The 20,523-nt window shown below is 43.5% G+C and overlaps 1 protein-coding gene across 1 annotated transcript in view; it reads left to right on the top strand.

Annotated features, from left to right (window-relative positions):
* esf1 (ESF1, nucleolar pre-rRNA processing protein, homolog) overlaps nucleotides 1–19,883 on the top strand; it is a 49,224-nt gene extending 29,341 nt beyond the window's left edge. The window contains exons 13-17 of the mRNA XM_079499543.1: nucleotides 5,111–5,244; nucleotides 6,589–6,682; nucleotides 11,390–11,496; nucleotides 13,336–13,485; nucleotides 19,517–19,883. Of these exons, the coding sequence (XP_079355669.1) occupies nucleotides 5,111–5,244; nucleotides 6,589–6,682; nucleotides 11,390–11,496; nucleotides 13,336–13,485; nucleotides 19,517–19,849 (818 nt within the window). The 3' untranslated portion in view covers nucleotides 19,850–19,883. The remainder of the gene's footprint in view (nucleotides 1–5,110; nucleotides 5,245–6,588; nucleotides 6,683–11,389; nucleotides 11,497–13,335; nucleotides 13,486–19,516) is intronic.
* Nucleotides 19,884–20,523: the final 640 nt, after the last annotated feature.

Raw genomic sequence — 20,523 nt, 5'->3', positions numbered from 1 at the left:
ATAGCTGAACATGTGTTTCTGACACAGTAAACCAGGGATACTCAAATAGCTGAACATGTGGGCCACAGTAAACCAGGGATACTCACATAGCTGAACATGTGGGCCACAGTAAACCAGGGATACTCAAATAGCTGAACATGTGGGCCACAGTAAACCAGGGATACTCAAATAGCTGAACATGTGGGCCACAGTAAACCAGGGATACTCAAATAGCTGAACATGTGGGCCACAGTAAACCAGGGATACTCAAATAGCTGAACATGTAAACCACAGTAAACCAGGGATACTCAAATAGCTGAACATGTGGGCCACATTAAAACACGTCCTTGGCGCTCCAGGACATCATGAAAAAGAAGTTAAATAAGTCCTTGGCGACCATTGAGTTAAAGGGGCCAGGGGCCGGTTGGTAAAATGACAACATTAATGTTACTTTTTTATTTCCCTTATTTCCACATGACGTATGAAAAGACAAGTGCAATGTGCATTATTTTATGGCTTGCCCATTTTCTCTCTTTTGAATAATTCTGTGCAATTAGCACATTCAACACAAACAACTGTTTCCATAAAACAAACTAACATAGGCTACTTCTCTATAGGCCTATTTAATTTATGCAAAAGGAGAAGAGAGAGAGCGAGGACATGTGTTTGTGGCTCAAACTTTGTCTAGTATTGTTTTAGAGCAGTGGTTCTCAAACATTTTCATGCCAAGAGCAAAGGACCCCCAATATGTTTTCAATCTACACAAATAATCCCAAAATCGCTTATAAACAGATTTGGCAACACTGGCCAGAAACGACCAGTGTTGCTTATTTTTGGCTCATTTTGTATAGACCTAGGTTGCTTGTTTCTGCCATAGAGTTATACTGGCAACACTTCTGGCTTCTAGCTGGATATGAACGTGCTGCTCGTCGCGTCTCTGTGTCAGTCCAGCTCTGTGACTGGAGATGGGACTGTGAGTCTGTGTCAGTCCAGCTCTGTGACTGGAGATGGGACTGTGAGTCTGTCAGTCCAGCTCTGTGACTGGAGATGGGACTGTGAGTCTGTGTCAGTCCAGCTCTGTGACTGGAGATGGGACTGTGAGTCTGTGTCAGTCCAGCTCTGTGACTGGAGATGGGACTGTGAGTCTGTGTCAGTCCAGCTCTGTGACTGGAGATGGGACTGTGAGTCTGTGTCAGTCCAGCTCTGTGACTGGAGATGGGACTGTGAGTCTGTGTCAGTCCAGCTCTGTGACTGGAGATGGGACTGTGAGTCTGTGTCAGTCCAGCTCTGTGACTGGAGATGGGACTGTGAGTCTGTGTCAGTCCAGCTCTGTGACTGGAGATGGGACTGTGAGTCTGTGTCAGTCCAGCTCTGTGACTGGAGATGGGACTGTGAGTCTGTCAGTCCAGCTCTGTGACTGGAGATGGGACTGTGAGTCTGTGTCAGTCCAGCTCTGTGACTGGAGATGGGACTGTGAGTCTGTGTCAGTCCAGCTCTGTGACTGGAGATGGGACTGTGAGTCTGTGTCAGTCCAGCTCTGTGACTGGAGATGGGACTGTGAGTCTGTGTCAGTCCAGCTCTGTGACTGGAGATGGGACTGTGAGTCTGTGTCAGTCCAGCTCTGTGACTGGAGATGGGACTGTGGAGTCTGTCAGTCCAGCTCTGTGACTGGAGATGGGACTGTGAGTCTGTCAGTCCAGCTCTGTGACTGGAGATGGGACTGTGAGTCTGTCAGTCCAGCTCTGTGACTGGAGATGGGACTGTGAGTCTGTGTCAGTCCAGCTCTGTGACTGGAGATGGGACTGTGAGTCTGTCAGTCCAGCTCTGTGACTGGAGATGGGACTGTGAGTCTGTGTCAGTCCAGCTCTGTGACTGGAGATGGGACTGTGAGTCTGTGTCAGTCCAGCTCTGTGACTGGAGATGGGACTGTGAGTCTGTGTCAGTCCAGCTCTGTGACTGGAGATGGGACTGTGAGTCTGTGTCAGTCCAGCTCTGTGACTGGAGATGGGACTGTGAGTCTGTGTCAGTCCAGCTCTGTGACTGGAGATGGGACTGTGAGTCTGTCAGTTCAGCTCTGTGACTGGAGATGGGACTGTGAGTCTGTGTCAGTCCAGCTCTGTGACTGGAGATGGGACTGTGAGTCTGTGTCAGTCCAGCTCTGTGACTGGAGATGGGACTGTGAGTCTGTGTCAGTCCAGCTCTGTGACTGGAGATGGGACTGTGAGTCTGTGTCAGTCCAGCTCTGTGACTGGAGATGGGACTGTGAGTCTGTCAGTCCAGCTCTGTGACTGGAGATGGGACTGTGAGTCTGTGTCAGTCCAGAACTGTGACTGGAGATGGGACTGTGAGTCTGTGTCAGTCCAGCTCTGTGACTGGAGATGGGACTGTGAGTCCGTGTCAGTCCAGCTCTGTGACTGGAGATGGGACTGTGAGTCTGTCAGTCCAGCTCTGTGACTGGAGATGGGACTGTGAGTCTGTGTCAGTCCAGAACTGTGACTGGAGATGGGACTGTGAGTCTGTGTCAGTCCAGAACTGTGACTGGAGATGGGACTGTGAGTCTGTGTCAGTCCAGAACTGTGACTGGAGATGGGACTGTGAGTCTGTGTCAGTCCAGAACTGTGACTGGAGATGGGACTGTGAGTCTGTGTCAGTCCAGCTCTGTGACTGGAGATGGGACTGTGAGTCTGTGTCAGTCCAGAACTGTGACTGGAGATGTGACTGTGAGTCTGTGTCAGTCCAGAACTGTGACTGGAGATGGGACTGTGGAGTCTGTCAGTCCAGCTCTGTGACTGGAGATGGGACTGTGAGTCTGTGTCAGTCCAGAACTGTGACTGGAGATGGGACTGTGAGTCTGTGTCAGTCCAGAACTGTGACTGGAGATGGGACTGTGAGTCTGTGTCAGTCCAGCTCTGTGACTGGAGATGGGACTGTGGAGTCTGTGTCAGTCCAGAACTGTGACTGGAGATGGGACTGTGAGTCTGTGTCAGTCCAGAACTGTGACTGGAGATGGGACTGTGAGTCTGTGTCAGTCCAGAACTGTGACTGGAGATGGGACTGTGAGTCTGTGTCAGTCCAGAACTGTGACTGGAGATGGGACTGTGAGTCTGTCTGTCCAGCTCTGTGACTGGAGATGGGACTGTGAGTCTGTCTGTCCAGCTCTGTGACTGGAGATGGGACTGTGAGTCTGTGTCAGTCCAGCTCTGTGACTGGAGATGGGACTGTGAGTCTGTGTCAGTCCAGCTCTGTGACTGGAGATGGGACTGTGAGTCTGTGTCAGTCCAGCTCTGTGACTGGAGATGGGACTGTGAGTCTGTGTCAGTCCAGCTCTGTGACTGGAGATGGGACTGTGAGTCTGTGTCAGTCCAGCTCTGTGACTGGAGATGGGACTGTGAGTCTGTCAGTCCAGCTCTGTGACTGGAGATGGGACTGTGGAGTCTGTGTCAGTCCAGCTCTGTGACTGGAGATGGGACTGTGAGTCTGTGTCAGTCCAGCTCTGTGACTGGAGATGGGACTGTGAGTCTGTGTCAGTCCAGCTCTGTGACTGGAGATGGGACTGTGAGTCTGTGTCAGTCCAGCTCTGTGACTGGAGATGGGACTGTGAGTCTGTGTCAGTCCAGCTCTGTGACTGGAGATGGGACTGTGAGTCTGTGTCAGTCCAGCTCTGTGACTGGAGATGGGACTGTGAGTCTGTGTCAGTCCAGCTCTGTGACTGGAGATGGGACTGTGAGTCTGTGTCAGTCCAGCTCTGTGACTGGAGATGGGACTGTGAGTCTGTGTCAGTCCAGCTCTGTGACTGGAGATGGGACTGTGAGTCTGTGTCAGTCCAGCTCTGTGACTGGAGATGGGACTGTGAGTCTGTGTCAGTCCAGCTCTGTGACTGGAGATGGGACTGTGGATAGTCCGTGTCAGTCCAGCTCTGTGACTGGAGATGGGACTGTGAGTCTGGGTCAGTCCAGCTCTGTGACTGGAGATGGGACTGTGAGTCTGTGTCAGTCCAGCTCTGTGACTGGAGATGGGACTGTGGATAGTCTGGATAGAACTTTCTGTTACAGTTAAATCCATATAAAAGTACCGCACAACTGAAAAGTATCGCGACTGTGACCGCAAGTTAGAAACTTGTGTGGCTATAACGAGGCACAGCGGTTTACAATGCGATGCCAAATGAACAGCGGGGGCTTTGCTTTGGGTCTGGATGAATTACGCAGGTTTCTCAAGCGCTTTTTTGGACTGGAACGTACGACACGAGCAACACTTTTGTGAAATGTAAATGGAATGGTTACTAGATATTACTCCACTGGCGTAAACATCCTAACAAGGGCTCTTGTGCATTGCAAGGAGGGGCTTTGATGACGTTAAACAGAGGCACTGCGTCACCCAGATATCTCATGGTGGTGGTGCTGCTGTATCGATACAGCAGCCTCTCTAGAGAGAACAAAACACCACTAGCCCACATTAAACTAAAGACGTTTTCAAGACGTTTTGGCCGTTATCTCTGGAACGGGAGGTCCAATCTGCTCAGTTTAAAGTTTGTTGGATACGTGACAATCAGGACATTAACTTCCAAACCGGAGACGCCATTTTCACTGTTTTTTTTCTCCTTTCTTTTCTTCCACCTCTGTTCTCTCTCTCTCCCGCCTACCTTTCTGAGAGTCACTTTTTCGCCACTGTTTTGATCGGGTGTATCGATCGGACGTTTTGATTTATTTTGAGAACTCCGATCCGATCCGTTAGAGGCATTATCGACCGATCGTGATCGGACGCCGATTGATCGGAGCGTCTCTAATGCACGCATACACACACACACAAACACGCACACACACACACACACACACACACACACACACACACACCCTGGAAACAGCTGTATGTGACTAACAGGCTTGAGGCTTGTGGGTTCATTACACAGTGTAGGTGGTGGGTTGCATAACAGGCCTGAGGGTTGTGGGTTCATTACACAGTGTAGGTGGTGGGTTGCATAACAGGCCTGAGGGTTGTGGGTTCATTACACAGTGTAGGTGGTGGGTTGCATAACAGGCCTGAGGGTTGTGGGTTCATTACACAGTGTAGGTGGTGGGTTGCATAACAGGCCTGAGGGTTGTGGGTTCATTACGTTTGCTGCCTTGCTCACCAGGCCTCCGGCAGACCACAGAGCAGCTGATTCAGAAGAAGCAGCAGGTGGAGGTCAGAGGTCAGCTGACTCCCTGGGAGGTCTATCTGGAGAAGAAGAAGAGCAAGAAGAGGCTGAGGAGACACAAAAAGAACCAGGTGACGGCACGCACGCACACACGCACGCACGCACACACGCACGCACGCACACACGCACGCACGCACGCACGCACGCACGCACGCACGCACACACACACACACACACACACGCTCACACGCACGCACGCACACACACACACACACACACGCTCACGCACACACAGCGCATGCACCACTTGAACCACGTTAGGAGTCATATTTTGCCATTTTTACGAATTGCAGTATTTAACTCCAATTTCATTGTATATGGTTATAATGTGGTTATATTCATGTAGAAAACAGAAGAAGAAATGATTATTATAACTAAAGCTAGCAAAATAAACTATAATAAAACCAGTACAGTATTCAGCAGTGCATCCCGTGGATGTAGAGGTGGTTGTTGTATTGCGTCCCTGAACTATAAACTATAATAAAACCAGTACAGTATTCAGCAGTGCATCCCGTGGATGTAGAGGTGGTTGTTGTATTGCGTCCCTGAACTATAAACTATAATAAAACCAGTACAGTATTCAGCAGTGCATCCCGTGGATGTAGAGGTGGTTGTTGTATTGCGTCCCTGAACTATAAACTGTGTTTTGGGATGCAGAATGCACCCTGTTTTAGTATGTACGGAATCGGCAATCCGTGCTAGTTCACCGTGATTGGCTGAGACCGGGTAAACATAATTAATATATTATGTTTGTTATATTTATTGAAGTGTTTTCTTTGATCTTCAGGATGTTTATATTTCTTTGATCTGGTGTTGATTTCGTCGACTAAAACTAAGACGAAAAATGTTCGTCGACTACCTTTTTTCACCGACGAAAACTAAAAGGAAACTAAATGAAAACTAAGTTATTATGACTAAAACTGAGACTAAATATATTGACAATTTCGTCAACAGATAGAAACTAGACTAAAATGTTAGGAAGGGACTAGTGGACAAGAGATCCAGTAGAATATTTAGTTGACGCATTTTAGTCGACTAAATGAACTGCAGATTTAGTCGACTAAAATCTTATGACATTTAGTCGACTAAAACTAGACCAACACTAAAACATTCCAGGTGACTAAAATGTGACTAAAACTAAATGAAGTTTCATTCCATAAACTATGACTAAAACTAAAATAGAAATTTGCTGCCAAAAACAACACGGATCTTCAGGATGTTAATAATTCTTTGATCTTCAGGATGTTAATAATATGTCTTTGATCTTCAGGATGTTAATAATATGTCTTTGATCTTCAGGATGTTAATAATATGTCTTTGATCTTCAGGATGTTAATAATATGTCTTTGATCTTCAGGATGTTAATAATATGTCTTTGATCTTCAGGATGTTAATAATATGTCTTTGATCTTCAGGGTGGAACTGAAGAAGATCTCAGTGATGACGACGTTCCTTCAGACGTCGACCTCAACGACCCATTCTTCGCCGAGGAGCTGGGAGGAGCCTCAGGTACCATGTGATCAATATCTTACTGATCAATATGATCTAAAACACCCTGGACAACACTCCACACGTCCCAGACTCTTCTCCCTTCTCTTAAACACCCTGGACAACGCTCCACACGTCCCAGACTCTTCTCCCTTCTCTTAAACACCCAGGACAACACTCCACACGTCCCAGACTCTTCTCCCTTCTCTAAAACACCCTGGACAACGCTCTACACAACGATCCACGCGTCCCAGACTCTTCTCCCTTCTCTTAAACACCCTGGACAACGCTCCACACGTCCCAGACTCTTCTCCCTTCTCTAAAACACCCTGGACAACGCTCCACACATCCCAGACTCTTCTCCCTTCTCTAAAACACCCTGGACAACGCTCCACACGTCCCAGACTCTTCTCCCTTCTCTTAAACACCCTGGACAACGCTCCACACGTCCCAGACTCTTCTCCCTTCTCTTAAACACCCTGGACAACGCTCCACACATCCCAGACTCTTCTCCCTTCTCTTAAACACCCTGGACAACGCTCCACACATCCCAGACTCTTCTCCCTTCTCTTAAACACCCAGGACAACGCTCCACACGTCCCAGACTCTTCGCCCTTCTCTTAAACACCCTGGACAGCGCTCCACACGTCCCAGACTCTTCTCCCTTCTCTTAAACACCCTGGACAACGCTCCACACGTCCCAAACTCTTCTCCCTTCTCTAAAACACCCTGGACAACGCTCCACACAACGATCCACGCGTCCCAGACTCTTCTCCCTTCTCTTAAACACCCTGGACAACGCTCCACACGTCCCAGACTCTTCTCCCTTCTCTAAAACACCCTGGACAACGCTCCATTACATTACATTACATTACAGTCATTTAGCAGACGCTTTTATCCAAAGCGACTTACAATAAGTGTATTCAACATAGGTAGGGAACAAAAACTACTAATCACCAGAAGTCTTTAGTGCATTTTCTGCAAAAACAAGCAACCAAGAGTATACCTAGCGCTAAGGTAAAAGTGCAATATATCAGCTACCTATTTCCTTAAACAGATGAGACAAAATAGCTAAATCAAATGAGCATGAGCTAAAACAATTAAGTGTATCGACTAAACAAGATCCAATAAACAATACAACAATAGAAAAACAAGCGTTCGTACAACTAGGTAACAACAAGTAGGTCAGGCAGAGAGGAAGGGTAGTGTTTCCTGAAGAGGTGGGTTTTCAACCTGCGGCGAAAAATGGGCAATGACTCTGCTGTCCTAACATCAGTGGGGAGTTCATTCCACCACTGTGGGGCCAGAACAGAAAAGAGTCGTGACCGTGTGGATCGGCCAGAAGGACCCTTGAGTGACGAGGCAATCAGTCGCCCCGAGGTGGCAGACCGAAGTGGTCGGGCAGGGGTGTAGGCATCGACCATAGCCCGGAGGTAGGAAGGAGCTGTTCCTTTCACTGCCCTATAGGCTAACACCAGGGTTTTGAACTGGATGCGGGCCGCTACGGGGAGCCAGTGTAGAGAACGAAGAAGGATGGTTGTGTGGGAGAACTTGGGGCGGTTGAACACCAGACGAGCCGCAGCTTTCTGAACAAGCTCCAGAGGTCTGATGGCAGATGCCGGAGCACCGGCAAGGAGGGAGTTGCAGTAGTCCAGGCGGGAGATGACGAGAGCCTGGATGGGCACCTGGGTTGCCTTCTCCGTGAGGAAGGGGCGAATCCTCCTGATGTTGTAGAGGAGGAATCTGCAGGACCTTGTCACTGATGCGATGTTTGCCGAGAACGTCAGTTGATCGTCCAGGGTCACACCCAGATTTTTCGCAGTCCGAGTTGAGGTCACCACAGCATTATCAATGGTGATGGCCATGTCTCGGTGCGGACAGCCCTTCCCCGGGAGGAACATCAGCTCGGTCTTGTCCAGGTTGAGCTTCAGGTGGTTTGTCGACATCCACGCCGAGATGTCAGCCAGACAAGCAGCAATGCGTGCCTCCACTTGGGTATCAGAGGGGGGGAATGAGAGGATCAGCTGGGTGTCATCGGCATAGCAGTGGTAGGAAAAGCCATGGGAGTGGATGACAGCACCCAGAGATGTAGTGTAGAGAGAGAAAAGAAGAGGACCCAGAACCGAGCCTTGGGGAACCCCAGTTGTGAGCCTGTGTGGTTCTGACACAGACCCTCTCAGCATCCCAGACTCTTCTCCCTTCTCTAAAACACCCTGGACAACGCTCCACACGTCCCAGACTCTTCTCCCTTCTCTTAAACACCCTGGACAACGCTCCACACGTCCCAGACTCTTCTCCCTTCTCTTAAACACCCTGGACAACGCTCCACACATCCCAGACTCTTCTCCCTTCTCTTAAACACCCTGGACAACGCTCCACACATCCCAGACTCTTCTCCCTTCTCTTAAACACCCTGGACAACGCTCCACACGTCCCAGGCTCTTCGCCCTTCTCTTAAACACCCTGGACAACGCGCCACACGTCCCAGACTCTTCTCCCTTCTCTTAAACACCCTGGACAACGCTCCACACGTCCCAGACTCTTCTCCCTTCTCTAAAACACCATGAAGAGTCTGGACAATCCTCCACACGTCCCAGACTCTTCTCCCTTCTCTTAAACACCCAGGACAACGCTCCACACGTCCCAGACTCTTCTCCCTTCTCTTAAACACCCAGGACAACGCTCCACACGTCCCAGACTCTTCTCCCTTCTCTTAAACACCCTGGACAACGCTCCACACATCCCAGACTCTTCTCCCTTCTCTTAAACACCATGGACAACGCTCCACACGTCCCAGACTCTTCTCCCTTCTCTTAAACACCCTGGACAACGCTCCACACGTCCCAGACTCTTATCCCTTCTCTAAAACACCCTGGACAACGCTCCACACGTCCCAGACTCTTCTCCCTTCTCTAAAACACCTGGACAACGTTCCACACGTCCCAGACTCTTCTCCCTTCTCTAAAACAACCTGGACAACGCTCCACACGTCCCAGACTCTTCTCCCTTCTCTAAAACACCCTGGACAACACTTCATACGTCCCAGACTCTTCTCCCTTCTCTAAAACACCCTGGACAACGCTCCACATGTCCCAGACTCTTCTCCCTCCTCTAAAACACCCTGGACAACGCTCCACACGTCCCAGACTCTTCTCCCTTCTCTGAAACACCCTGGACAATGCTCTACACGTCTTAGACTCTTCACCCTTCTCTAAAACACCCTGGACAACGCTCCACACGTCCCAGACTCTTCTCCCTTCTCTTAAACACCCTGGACAACGCTCCACGCGTCCCAGACTCTTCTCCCTTCTCTAAAACACCCTGGACAACGTTCCACACGTCCCAGACTCTTCTCCCTTCTCTAAAACACCATGAAGAGTCTGGACAATCCTCCACACGTCCCAGACTCTTCTCCCTTCTCTTAAACACCCAGGACAACGCTCCACACGTCCCAGACTCTTCTCCCTTCTCTTAAACACCCAGGACAACGCTCCACACGTCCCAGACTCTTCTCCCTTCTCTTAAACACCCTGGACAACGCTCCACACGTCCCAGACTCTTCTCCCTTCTCTTAAACACCATGGACAACGCTCCACACGTCCCAGACTCTTCTCCCTTCTCTTAAACACCCTGGACAACGCTCCACACGTCCCAGACTCTTATCCCTTCTCTAAAACACCCTGGACAACGCTCCACACGTCCCAGACTCTTCTCCCTTCTCTAAAACACCTGGACAACGTTCCACACGTCCCAGACTCTTCTCCCTTCTCTAAAACAACCTGGACAACGCTCCACACGTCCCAGACTCTTCTCCCTTCTCTAAAACACCCTGGACAACACTTCATACGTCCCAGACTCTTCTCCCTTCTCTAAAACACCCTGGACAACGCTCCACATGTCCCAGACTCTTCTCCCTCCTCTAAAACACCCTGGACAACGCTCCACACGTCCCAGACTCTTCTCCCTTCTCTGAAACACCCTGGACAATGCTCTACACGTCTTAGACTCTTCACCCTTCTCTAAAACACCCTGGACAACGCTCCACACGTCCCAGACTCTTCTCCCTTCTCTTAAACACCCTGGACAACGCTCCACGCGTCCCAGACTCTTCTCCCTTCTCTAAAACACCCTGGACAACGTTCCACACGTCCCAGACTCTTCTCCCTTCTCTAAAACACCCTGGACAACGTTCCACAAGTCCTAGTGTTTGCTAAATGCCTAGATTATATCATGTCCTTATTTACTAGGCCTAGGGTTAGGGTTTCTTTTCCAGGCCTGGGGTTTCTTTTCCAGGCCTGGGGTTTATTTTCCAGGCCTGGGGTTTATTTTCCAGGTCTGGGGTTTATTAGGGTTTATTTTCCAGGCCTGGGGTTTATTTTCCAGGTCTGGGGTTTATTAGGGTTTATTTTCCAGCCCGGGGGTTTATTTTCCAGGCCTGGGGTTTATTTTCCAGGTCTGGGGTTTATTAGGGTTTATTTTCCAGGCCTGGGGTTTATTTTCCAGGTCTGGGGTTTATTAGGGTTTCTTTTCCAGGCCTGGGGTTTATTTTCCAGGCCTGGGGTTTATTTTCCAGGTCTGGGGTTTATTAGGGTTTATTTTCCAGGCCTGGGGTTTATTTTCCAGGTCTGGGGTTTATTGGGGTTTATTCTCCAGGTCTGGGGGTTATTAGGGTTTATGTGTTGCTGTTGGATTAAACTCGGTGTTATTTCTGTGTTTTTCTCCCTCCAGAGGTAAAGAAGAAGAAGAAGATGATGAAGAAGACGAAGGGAAAGAAAGGCAAGAAGGAGGAAGAGGAGAGAACAGCAGAGGAAGACGCAGAGCTGGAGAGTCGAAAGGTAGGACCTTATAGTCTTAGTTTTAAAGGTAGGACCTTATAGTCTTAAAGGTAGGACCTTATAGTCTTAGTTTTAAAGGTAGGACCTTATAGTCTTAAAGGTAGGACCTTATAGTCTTAGTTTTAAAGGTAGGACCTTATAGTCTTAAAGGTAGGACCTTATAGTCTTAGTTTTAAAGGTAGGACCTTATAGTCTTAAAGGTAGGACCTTATAGTCTTAGTTTTAACCCTAACCCTAACCCTAACCCTAAAGGTAGGACCTTATAGTCTTAAAGGTAGGACCTTATAGTCTTAAAGGTAGGCCCTTATAGTCTTAGTTTTAAAGGTAGGACCTTATAGTCTTAGTCTTAAAGGTAGGACCTTATAGTCTTAAAGGTAGGACCTTATAGTCTTAGTTTTAAAGGTAGGACCTTATAGTCTTAGTCTTAAAGGTAGGACCTTATAGTCTTAGTTTTAAAGGTAGGACCTTATAGTCTTAGTCTTAAAGGTAGGACCTTATAGTCTTAGTTTTAAAGGTAGGACCTTATAGTCTTAGTCTTAAAGGTAGGACCTTATAGTCTTAGTCTTAAAGGTAGGACCTTATAGTCTTAGTCTTAAAGGTAGGACATTATAGTCTTAGTTTTAAAGGTAGGACCTTATAGTCTTAGTTTTAAAGGTAGGACCTTATAGTCTTAGTTTTAAAGGTAGGACCTTATAGTCTTAGTTTTAACCCTAACCCTAAAGGTAGGACCTTATAGTCTTAGTTTTAACCCTAACCCTAAAGGTAGGACCTTATAGTCTTAAAGGTAGGACCTTATAGTCTTAAAGGTAGGACCTTATAGTCTTAAAGGTAGGACCTTATAGTCTTAAAGGTAGGACCTTATAGTCTTAAAGGTAGGACCTTATAGTCTTAAAGGTAGGACCTTATAGTCTTAGTCTTAAAGGTAGGACCTTATAGTCTTAGTTTTAAAGGTAGGACCTTATAGTCTTAAAGGTAGGACCTTATAGTCTTAGTTTTAAAGGTAGGACCTTATAGTCTTAGTCTTAAAGGTAGGACCTTATAGTCTTAGTCTTAAAGGTAGGACCTTATAGTCTTAGTTTTAAAGGTAGGACCTTATAGTCTTAGTCTTAAAGGTAGGACCTTATAGTCTTAGTCTTAAAGGTAGGACCTTATAGTCTTAAAGGTAGGACCTTATAGTCTTAGTTTTAAAGGTAGGACCTTATAGTCTTAGTCTTAAAGGTAGGACCTTATAGTCTTAGTCTTAAAGGTAGGACCTTATAGTCTTAGTCTTAAAGGTAGGACCTTATAGTCTTAGTTTTAAAGGTAGGACCTTATAGTCTTAGTTTTAAAGGTAGGACCTTATAGTCTTAAAGGTAGGACCTTATAGTCTTAGTTTTAACCCTAACCCTAACCCTAAAGGTAGGACCTTATAGTCTTAGTTTTAAAGGTAGGACCTTATAGTCTTAGTTTTAAAGGTAGGATCTTATAGTCTTAGTTTAAAGGTAGGACCTTATAGTCTTAGTTTTAAAGGTAGGATCTTATAGTCTTAGTTTAAAGGTAGGACCTTATAGTCTTAGTTTTAAAGGTAGGACCTTATAGTCTTAGTTTTAAAGGTAGGACCTTATAGTCTTAGTTTTAAAGGTAGGACCTTATAGTCTTAGTTTAAAGGTAGGACCTTATAGTCTTAGTTTTAAAGGTAGGACCTTATAGTCTTAGTTTTACTACAAACTTATAGCATAGTTTTACTACAGTAAAACGTATTAGTATTTAACCGTGTGTGTGTGTGTGTGTGTGTGTGTGTGTGTGTGTGTGTGTGTGTGTGTGCGTGTGCGTGTGTGTGTGTGTGTGTGCGTGCACCAGGCTGAGATGGCTCTGTTAATGGACGAACCAGAGGACGGTCAGCGTAAACACTTCAACTACGATGACATCGTTGAGCGACAGAACCTCAGCAAGAAGAAACGTAAACATCTGGAGAAGAACGACCAACCTCTGGAAGAAGACCACTTCCAGGTATCTCACTAGAAACGCACCACGTCTGTACGTCTGTCTGTGTGTAATCCACGTAACTCCAGAACCGTTCGACCCACCGACTTCAAATCCGACACACACGTTCCACACCCCCGCAGGGAGTGCTGTGCCCGGTGTCGAGTCGGTCGGACCCACGGTTGTCCAGAACCGCCACAAAAGGCCTCTGCCCGGACTCTGGACAGGAGGGCCCCTGCCCAGCGTCCATATATGGAGCTGGCCTGTTCTGACGTCACAAAAAAGGAAGGCAGAAAGGCTCATTAAATCAGTCCTGGTTCCTTTGGTTTCCTAGTTACTGTGATAAACTATGGTTAGAGTTAATACATGCAAAAGGACTCTGACCTTCAGGGATGAATTTATCAGATCCTAAACCCTCGTCCTCTTTGGTGACTCTGGATTATATTATTATTAGGGATGTGAATCATCCATTCATTCAAATGATCCATTAACCTGTTAGTTGATAAGCTGTGTTTAAAATGATTGCTCATTCTATGACAGAATGAAAAAGCAGAAGCAAATCGCATTGCATTTTCAAGTCGTACACACGCCAATTTGAAAATGCAAATGCAATGTAAATTGCTTTTGCTTTTTCATTCTGTCGAAAGAATGAGCACAAGATGAAATGTAAATGCCATTGCATTATATTTTCACTTAAATGCGTTCAATATCTGAAGGTTAAAAAGCATTTCATTTGAATTTTCTAAATTGCATTTTACTTGTAATATTGCCCACTAATTCGGGGGGTATTTTTTGAAAATTGAAAATCAAATGATTTTTTTTTTCTTCTTTTTTTTCATGAAATGCGTTAATGACCTGAAAATTAAAAAGCATTTCTCTTATTTCAATTGACTTTTTGTATTTTGCCATTTCCATAAATCACCGCGGAAGTTCCATTCCATTATTCCATTAGACCCTCGTCAGACCCTCGCTTCCATTAATAATAATAATAATAATAATGTTCTCTTCCAGGTGGATGTATCAGACCCTCGCTTCCATTAATAATAATAATAATAATAATAATAATAATAATAATAATAATAATGTTCTCTTCCAGGTGGATGTATCAGACCCTCGCTTCCATTAATAATAATAATAATAATAATGTTCTCTTCCAGGTGGATGTATCAGACCCTCGCTTCCATTAATAATAATAATAATAATAATAATAATAATGTTCTCTTCCAGGTGGATGTATCCAGGGCTCCACACTCATTTTTTCACAGGTAGCACTGGTGCCACCTACCTTTTCATTTGGTAGCACCACCAGAAATTAGGTAGCACCATCTTTTTCTTTGTATAGCGTGGTATTAATACATGACCTTTAAGACCTTATAAAACTAAAACTATGGTATGGAAATTAACAATTAACTATCAGCATGGATAGTTAATTGTTAATTTCCATACCATAGTTTTGCCTTGATGTAAAGACTGACAATGACACAAACTTGATATTTGCAAACTTGATATTTGCAAAATATTTTAATCTGAACTGTAGGTTTCTCTGCAAGAGCAGCAGTTTGACAACATAGGTCATCTTCTTATAAAAAAATAAAAGCAAAACATAACAACAGTAGGCCTATGTTGTTTTTAGATCATATCATGACAATGTATTTAACTGCCTTCTCTTTTTAAAACTTTTTACTGCTGCACAGCACAGACATTAACTTAACAACAACAACAAGGTGCATTCAACATAACTTAAAGTGACAGCAGCATTAACTCCTAACCCATCTCCAGCACTAGCAGCCTCATTTGTCTCCTCTGACACATTTCTTTTCTTGAAAAAATCAACTATTGAGCCGCGTTTCATGTCTGCATCTTTGTATGTTTTCTTTTTGGGAGTTCAGTGAGCGCGCCGCTTGTACGCTTGTACTTCATCACGTGACTCACATGCGCAGGCACGTGACGTCACTCACATGCATGCAAGCTACTAGCTAGGCACTAGCAGGCAGGCAGAGCGGGAGAGACCGAGAGAGAGAGAGAGAGAGAGAGAGAGGGGGGATTCGATTGAGCCAAAAGAAAGTAATACTTTATTATCGCACTACTAACATAGCCGCCCGGCGCCCGTGCCTCAGTGTTGAGACGGGGTAAAAAAAATAAAAATAAAACTGATCGTTTTTTTTTTTTTTTCTCTCGCCTTTCCAAGTATCACCGGTGCGACCTCGTTAAATTTTAAGTATCACCCTTAATAAATTAAGTCGCATATGCGACCTAATAGGTCGCACGGTGGAGCCCTGGATGTATCAGACCCTCGCTTCCATTAATAATAATAATAATAATAATGTTCTCTTCCAGGTGGATGTATCAGACCCTCGCTTCCATTAATAATAATAATAATAATAATAATAATGTTCTCTTCCAGGTGGATGTATCAGACCCTCGCTTCCATTAATAATAATAATAATAATAATAATAATAATGTTCTCTTCCAGGTGGATGTATCAGACCCTCGCTTCCATTAATAATAATAATAATAATAATAATAATGTTCTCTTCCAGGTGGATGTATCAGACCCTCGCTTCCATTAATAATAATAATAATAATAATGTTCTCTTCCAGGTGGATGTATCAGACCCTCGCTTCCATTAATAATAATAATAATAATAATAATAATGTTCTCTTCCAGGTGGATGTATCAGACCCTCGCTTCCATTAATAATAATAATAATAATAATAATAATAATGTTCTCTTCCAGGTGGATGTATCAGACCCTCGCTTCCATTAATAATAATAATAATAATAATAATAATGTTCTCTTCCAGGTGGATGTATCAGACCCTCGCTTCCATTAATAATAATAATAATAATAATAATAATAATAATAATGTTCTCTTCCAGGTGGATGTATCAGACCCTCGCTTCCATTAATAATAATAATAATAATAATAATGTTCTCTTCCAGGTGGATGTATCAGACCCTCGCTTCCATTAATAATAATAATAATAATAATAATAATGTTCTCTTCCAGGTGGATGTATCAGACCCTCGGTTCCATTAATAATAATAATAATAATAATAATAATAATGTTCTCTTCCAGGTGGATGTATCAGACCCTCGCTTCCATTAATAATAATAATAATAATAATGTTCTCTTCCAGGTGGATGTATCAGACCCTCGCTTCCATTAATAATAATAATAATAATAATAATGTTCTCTTCCAGGTGGATGTATCAGACCCTCGGTTCCATTAATAATAATAATAATAATAATAATAATAATAATGTTCTCTTCCAGGTGGATGTATCAGACCCTCGCTTCCATTAATAATAATAATAATAATGTTCTCTTCCAGGTGGATGTATCAGACCCTCGCTTCCATTAATAATAATAATAATAATAATGTTCTCTTCCAGGTGGATGTATCAGACCCTCGCTTCCATTAATAATAATAATAATAATAATAATGTTCTCTTCCAGGTGGATGTATCAGACCCTCGGTTCCATTAATAATAATAATAATAATAATAATAATAATAATGTTCTCTTCCAGGTGGATGTATCAGACCCTCGCTTCCATTAATAATAATAATAATAATAATGTTCTCTTCCAGGTGGATGTATCAGACCCTCGCTTCCATTAATAATAATAATAATAATAATAATGTTCTCTTCCAGGTGGATGTATCAGACCCTCGCTTCCATTAATAATAATAATAATAATAATAATGTTCTCTTCCAGGTGGATGTATCAGACCCTCGGTTCCATTAATAATAATAATAATAATAATAATAATAATAATAATAATAATAATGTTCTCTTCCAGGTGGATGTATCAGACCCTCGGTTCCATTAATAATAATAATAATAATAATAATAATAATGTTCTCTTCCATGTGGATGTATCAGACCCTCGCTTCCATTAATAATAATAATAATAATAATAATGTTCTCTTCCAGGTGGATGTATCAGACCCTCGCTTCCATTAATAATAATAATAATAATAATAATAATGTTCTCTTCCAGGTGGATGTATCAGACCCTCGCTTCCATTAATAATAATAATAATAATAATAATAATAATAATAATAATGTTCTCTTCCAGGTGGATGTATCAGACCCTCGCTTCCATTAATAATAATAATAATAATAATGTTCTCTTCCAGGTGGATGTATCAGACCCTCGCTTCCATTAATAATAATAATAATAATAATAATAATGTTCTCTTCCAGGTGGATGTATCAGACCCTCGCTTCCATTAATAATAATAATAATAATAATAATAATATTAATAATAATAATAATAATAATAATAATAATGTTCTCTTCCAGGTGGATGTATCAGACCCTCGCTTCCATTAATAATAATAATAATAATAATAATAATAATGTTCTCTTCCAGGTGGATGTATCAGACCCTCGCTTCCATTAATAATAATAATAATAATAATAATGTTCTCTTCCAGGTGGATGTATCAGACCCTCGCTTCCATTAATAATAATAATAATAATAATGTTCTCTTCCAGGTGGATGTATCAGACCCTCGCTTCCATTAATAATAATAATAATAATAATAATAATAATAATGTTCTCTTCCAGGTGGATGTATCAGACCCTCGCTTCCATTAATAATAATAATAATAATAATAATAATAATGTTCTCTTCCAGGTGGATGTATCAGACCCTCGCTTCCATTAATAATAATAATAATAATAATAATAATGTTCTCTTCCAGGTGGATGTATCAGACCCTCGCTTCCATTAATAATAATAATAATAATAATAATGTTCTCTTCCAGGTGGATGTATCAGACCCTCGCTTCCATTAATAATAATAATAATAATAATGTTCTCTTCCAGGTGGATGTATCAGACCCTCGCTTCCATTAATAATAATAATAATAATAATAATAATAATAATAATAATAATGTTCTCTTCCAGGTGGATGTATCAGACCCTCGCTTCCATTAATAATAATAATAATAATAATAATGTTCTCTTCCAGGTGGATGTATCAGACCCTGGGTTCCATTAATAATAATAATAATAATAATAATAATAATGTTCTCTTCCAGGTGGATGTATCAGACCCTGGGTTCCATTAATAATAATAATAATAATAATGTTCTCTTCCAGGTGGATGTATCAGACCCTCGCTTCCATTAATAATAATAATAATAATAATAATAATGTTCTCTTCCAGGTGGATGTATCAGACCCTCGCTTCCATTAATAATAATAATAATAATAATAATAATAATGTTCTCTTCCAGGTGGATGTATCAGACCCTCGCTTCCATTAATAATAATAATAATAATAATAATGTTCTCTTCCAGGTGGATGTATCAGACCCTCGCTTCCATTAATAATAATAATAATAATAATAATGTTCTCTTCCAGGTGGATGTATCAGACCCTCGGTTCCATTAATAATAATAATAATAATAATAATAATGTTCTCTTCCAGGTGGATGTATCAGACCCTCGCTTCCATTAATAATAATAATAATAATAATAATAATGTTCTCTTCCAGGTGGATGTATCAGACCCTCGCTTCCATTAATAATAATAATAATAATGTTCTCTTCCAGGTGGATGTATCAGACCCTCGCTTCCATTAATAATAATAATAATAATAATAATAATGTTCTCTTCCAGGTGGATGTATCAGACCCTCGCTTCCATTAATAATAATAATAATAATAATAATGTTCTCTTCCAGGTGGATGTATCAGACCCTCGCTTCCATTAATAATAATAATAATAATAATAATAATGTTCTCTTCCAGGTGGATGTATCAGACCCTCGCTTCCATTAATAATAATAATAATAATAATAATGTTCTCTTCCAGGTGGATGTATCAGACCCTCGCTTCCATTAATAATAATAATAATAATAATAATAATAATGTTAATAATGTTCTCTTCCAGGTGGATGTATCAGACCCTCGCTTCCATTAATAATAATAATAATAATAATAATAATAATGTTAATAATGTTCTCTTCCAGGTGGATGTATCAGACCCTCGGTTCCATTAATAATAATAATAATGTTCTCTTCCAGGTGGATGTATCAGACCCTCGCTTCCAGGCGGTCTACACGTCGGCTCTGTTCAACCTGGACCCGTCGGACCCTCACTACAAGAAGACCCGCGCCACTCAGAGCCTATTGGCCGAGAAGCGCCGACGCCGCGCCCACGAGGGGGAGGGGCCGCACCAGACCACGCCCCCCACCTCACAGGAAGCACCCGGTGGCGGCAGGAAACAGGAAACGGACGGCAGGAAACAGGAAGGCGTGGGCGCGGGCGTGGCTGACCCCGGTCTGTCCCTGCTGGTCAAATCCATCAAGAGCAAAACGCAGCAGTTCCACAACCGCAAGAAACACAAGACCACCTAGAACACTGGTCCGTCCCCGGACCACCGGTGGTCCGGGGACCACCGGTGGTCCGGGGACCACCTAGAACACTGGTCCGTCCCTGGACCACCGGTGGTCCGGGGACCACCTAGAACACTGGTCCGTCCCCGGACCACCGGTGGTCCGGGGACCACCTAGAACACTGGTCTGTCCCTGGACCACCAGTGGTCCCCGGACCACCGGTCAAGGACCCCCTAGTCTCGCGTTACCAGACTGTTAGACTCTCGCAATTTCCAAACGCTTCATCATACAGTCTGGAGCAACGGAAGAGCTGTCGTGAGTCAAATATAAATGCTTCCATCATACAGTCTGGAGCAACGGAAGAGCTGTCGTGAGTCAAATATAAATGCTTCCATCATACAGTCTGGAGCAACGGAAGAGCTGTCGTGAGTCAAATATAAATGCTTCATCATACAGTCTGGAGCAACGGAAGAGCTGCCATGAGTAAAATATAAAGCGGAAGTGGAGCCTCCTCGCCACTTCCGTTTCGTCTTTACAGTCGCGCACATTTATCCTAATATAAATAGAAAACATCTAAGCATATATAGCGTGTTGCTTAGCAGAAAAGAAAACGTAAAAAATAAAATGTAAAGATGTTTTAAAATATATTTCCGTGAACGGAAATGTCAGCTTCCTTACTCAGCTCAAATAGTTGT

This window comes from Electrona antarctica (assembly GCF_951216825.1).
Source record: "Electrona antarctica genome assembly, chromosome: 4".
NCBI lineage: Eukaryota > Metazoa > Chordata > Actinopteri > Myctophiformes > Myctophidae > Electrona > Electrona antarctica.
The sequence above is the reverse complement of the archived record's forward strand: the minus strand, read 5'-3'. Positions and strand labels throughout refer to the sequence as shown.